This window comes from Papaver somniferum, chromosome 4 (genome assembly GCF_003573695.1).
Source record: "Papaver somniferum cultivar HN1 chromosome 4, ASM357369v1, whole genome shotgun sequence".
Taxonomy (NCBI): Eukaryota; Viridiplantae; Streptophyta; class Magnoliopsida; order Ranunculales; family Papaveraceae; genus Papaver; species Papaver somniferum.
Window position 1 is genome coordinate 5,080,597 of NC_039361.1, and position 2,059 is coordinate 5,082,655.

A 2,059-nucleotide genomic window follows, 5' to 3' on the forward strand; every position below is an offset into this window, starting at 1 on the left:
ATTTTCGATTTTAGGTTTTCCTATCTGTTAAATCAGATTTTAGGGTTTTATCTAATTTCTTTTTTTTTTTCGATTTCATTTTAGGGTTCGTCAGATCTGGAGATTTGATTAACTGATTTTATATCTCATCTTAGAAGGTATATGTTTCTATCTGTTGTCTGAGATTTTAGGGTTTCAGTATTTCATCATCTCTTTTCTTTTCACTGAAGAACATCATCGAAAAAAAAAGAGGTTCATCAACCAATTCCAACAATTGGGGTAAGTTTCATCTCTTCTGATTCTTTTAATTCGATTGTTTTTCAGATGGTATTGGATTATGTTCAAAAAAATTTCAAAAAATTTTGGGTTATTGAATTTTTAGCAGATGATTTAGGGGGTTTTCCATCTTTTTGTCTATGAATTCTGTGTATCTCTGTCTATTCTGTTGATTACTGTGATGGCATGGCATGAGAATTTCAGTCATGTTCTCTTCAATAATGTATCTGCTGGAATATATTAGTCATGTTCTGTGCGTGAGAATTTCAGTTGTGAATTTTGGTTAAGTGTGAGCAATTGGATATGAAATTTCAGTTGTGAATTTCAATAATGTATCTGCTGGAATATATTAGTCATTTGAAATCTGGAAATTCAGCTTCATTTGATACTAGTAAGTAAGCTAGATTAGAGACTTACAATTTGTATTGGTTTTGTCAGTAAGTCTTTACTTACTTTTTTTTAGATATCAGATTATTCAATTCTCTGTAGATGTATTAACTTGAAAGTGTTGGATACAAAATTGCTTCCTCTTCCTCTTTTCATTATTTGAAAGCGTCGTAGTGTATGTGTGTATTACTTGGTTTAGATAGTGTATGTGTGTACTGTTATAACTGATTATTATTTCATTTTTGTTAAATGTTTCAGAATGGGTAGTGAGGATAGGAATTTCTGGATTTCTGATATAGGACAGAGGTTTAAGGACCTTTATTGTTTTGGTTGTAAAGCTGGTACCAGTGGAGAAGCTTTCATGGCTATGCTAAAAAGCAGGTTGGTGAATGAACAGGGTATGAATTCTACACTAGAACTGTTTTTATTTAATGATGATGATGGGAATCCATATGATAAGTGTGAATCAGATGAGATGTTTATTTCATTTTGGAATAAAGGGAAACTAGATAAAGACAATTTGGTAAGACTGCGGTTCACTATAATTATTCCTACAATTAGACATCGGGGTTTTGTTTGTGATACTACTAGTGTTAGTGGGGTAAGTGGTATGACTAATTTTATGAGTCCAGTGAAGAAGAAAACTGTTAGTAAAAGGGTTGAGGTTAAAAGAAGTCCAAGGCTTAATAAGACTGCTCGTGTTAGTGGGCTAAGTGATATGAGACCAACAAGACTTGATTTTGTGCATGAAGACCCAGTTGTTTCTACACAAGCATCTGTTGCAGAAAACCCAGTGCATGAAGCAGAAGTTAATGCTACACAAGCATCTGTTGCAGAAAACCCAGTGCATGAAGCAGAAGTTAATGCTACACAAGCATCTGTTGCAGACAACCAAGTACAGGGGAATGAAGATGATGACCAGGTGAATTTACCTAATCTACAATCAGATGACTGCATCCTAATGATAGGCCTGATTTTTTGTTTGAGGAACATAATGAGGAAGAGGTAAGTGGAGATGAAAGTGAAAAGGAAAGTGAAGATGAAGAAACACAAGAAAAGTACAATTATGAAGATGAGGAAGGCCTTGTCTGCACCAAATACTGCATCAACATCTGCATCAAATAAAGCAACATCATCTGCATCAAAGAAAGCAACATCATCTGCATCAAAGAAATCAGCTGAGGTACCACCATTGTCAAAAGGAAAAACTGCATCAACATCTACATCAAAGAAATCAACAACATCCTCCTCCACTGCAACCAAAAGAAAGGTAACACATCCATCTACTTCTTCTACACCTTCATCTGCCTGTTTTAACCAGACTTATCATGGTACTGTTAATATTTCTAGCCAAACAATCAACATTTCTGAGCCACCATCAAAAAGGGTTAGAAAGCCTAACTCCAAATATCAGTAA

At 34.5% G+C, this 2,059-nt stretch overlaps 1 protein-coding gene across 1 annotated transcript; it reads left to right on the top strand.

Annotated features, from left to right (window-relative positions):
* Positions 1-1,657: 1,657 nt before the first annotated feature.
* LOC113271860 (cell wall integrity and stress response component 2-like) lies at positions 1,658-2,059 on the top strand. Its single transcript, XM_026521783.1, has one exon. It carries the CDS (start codon positions 1,658-1,660, stop codon positions 2,057-2,059), a length of 402 nt encoding a protein of 133 aa, XP_026377568.1.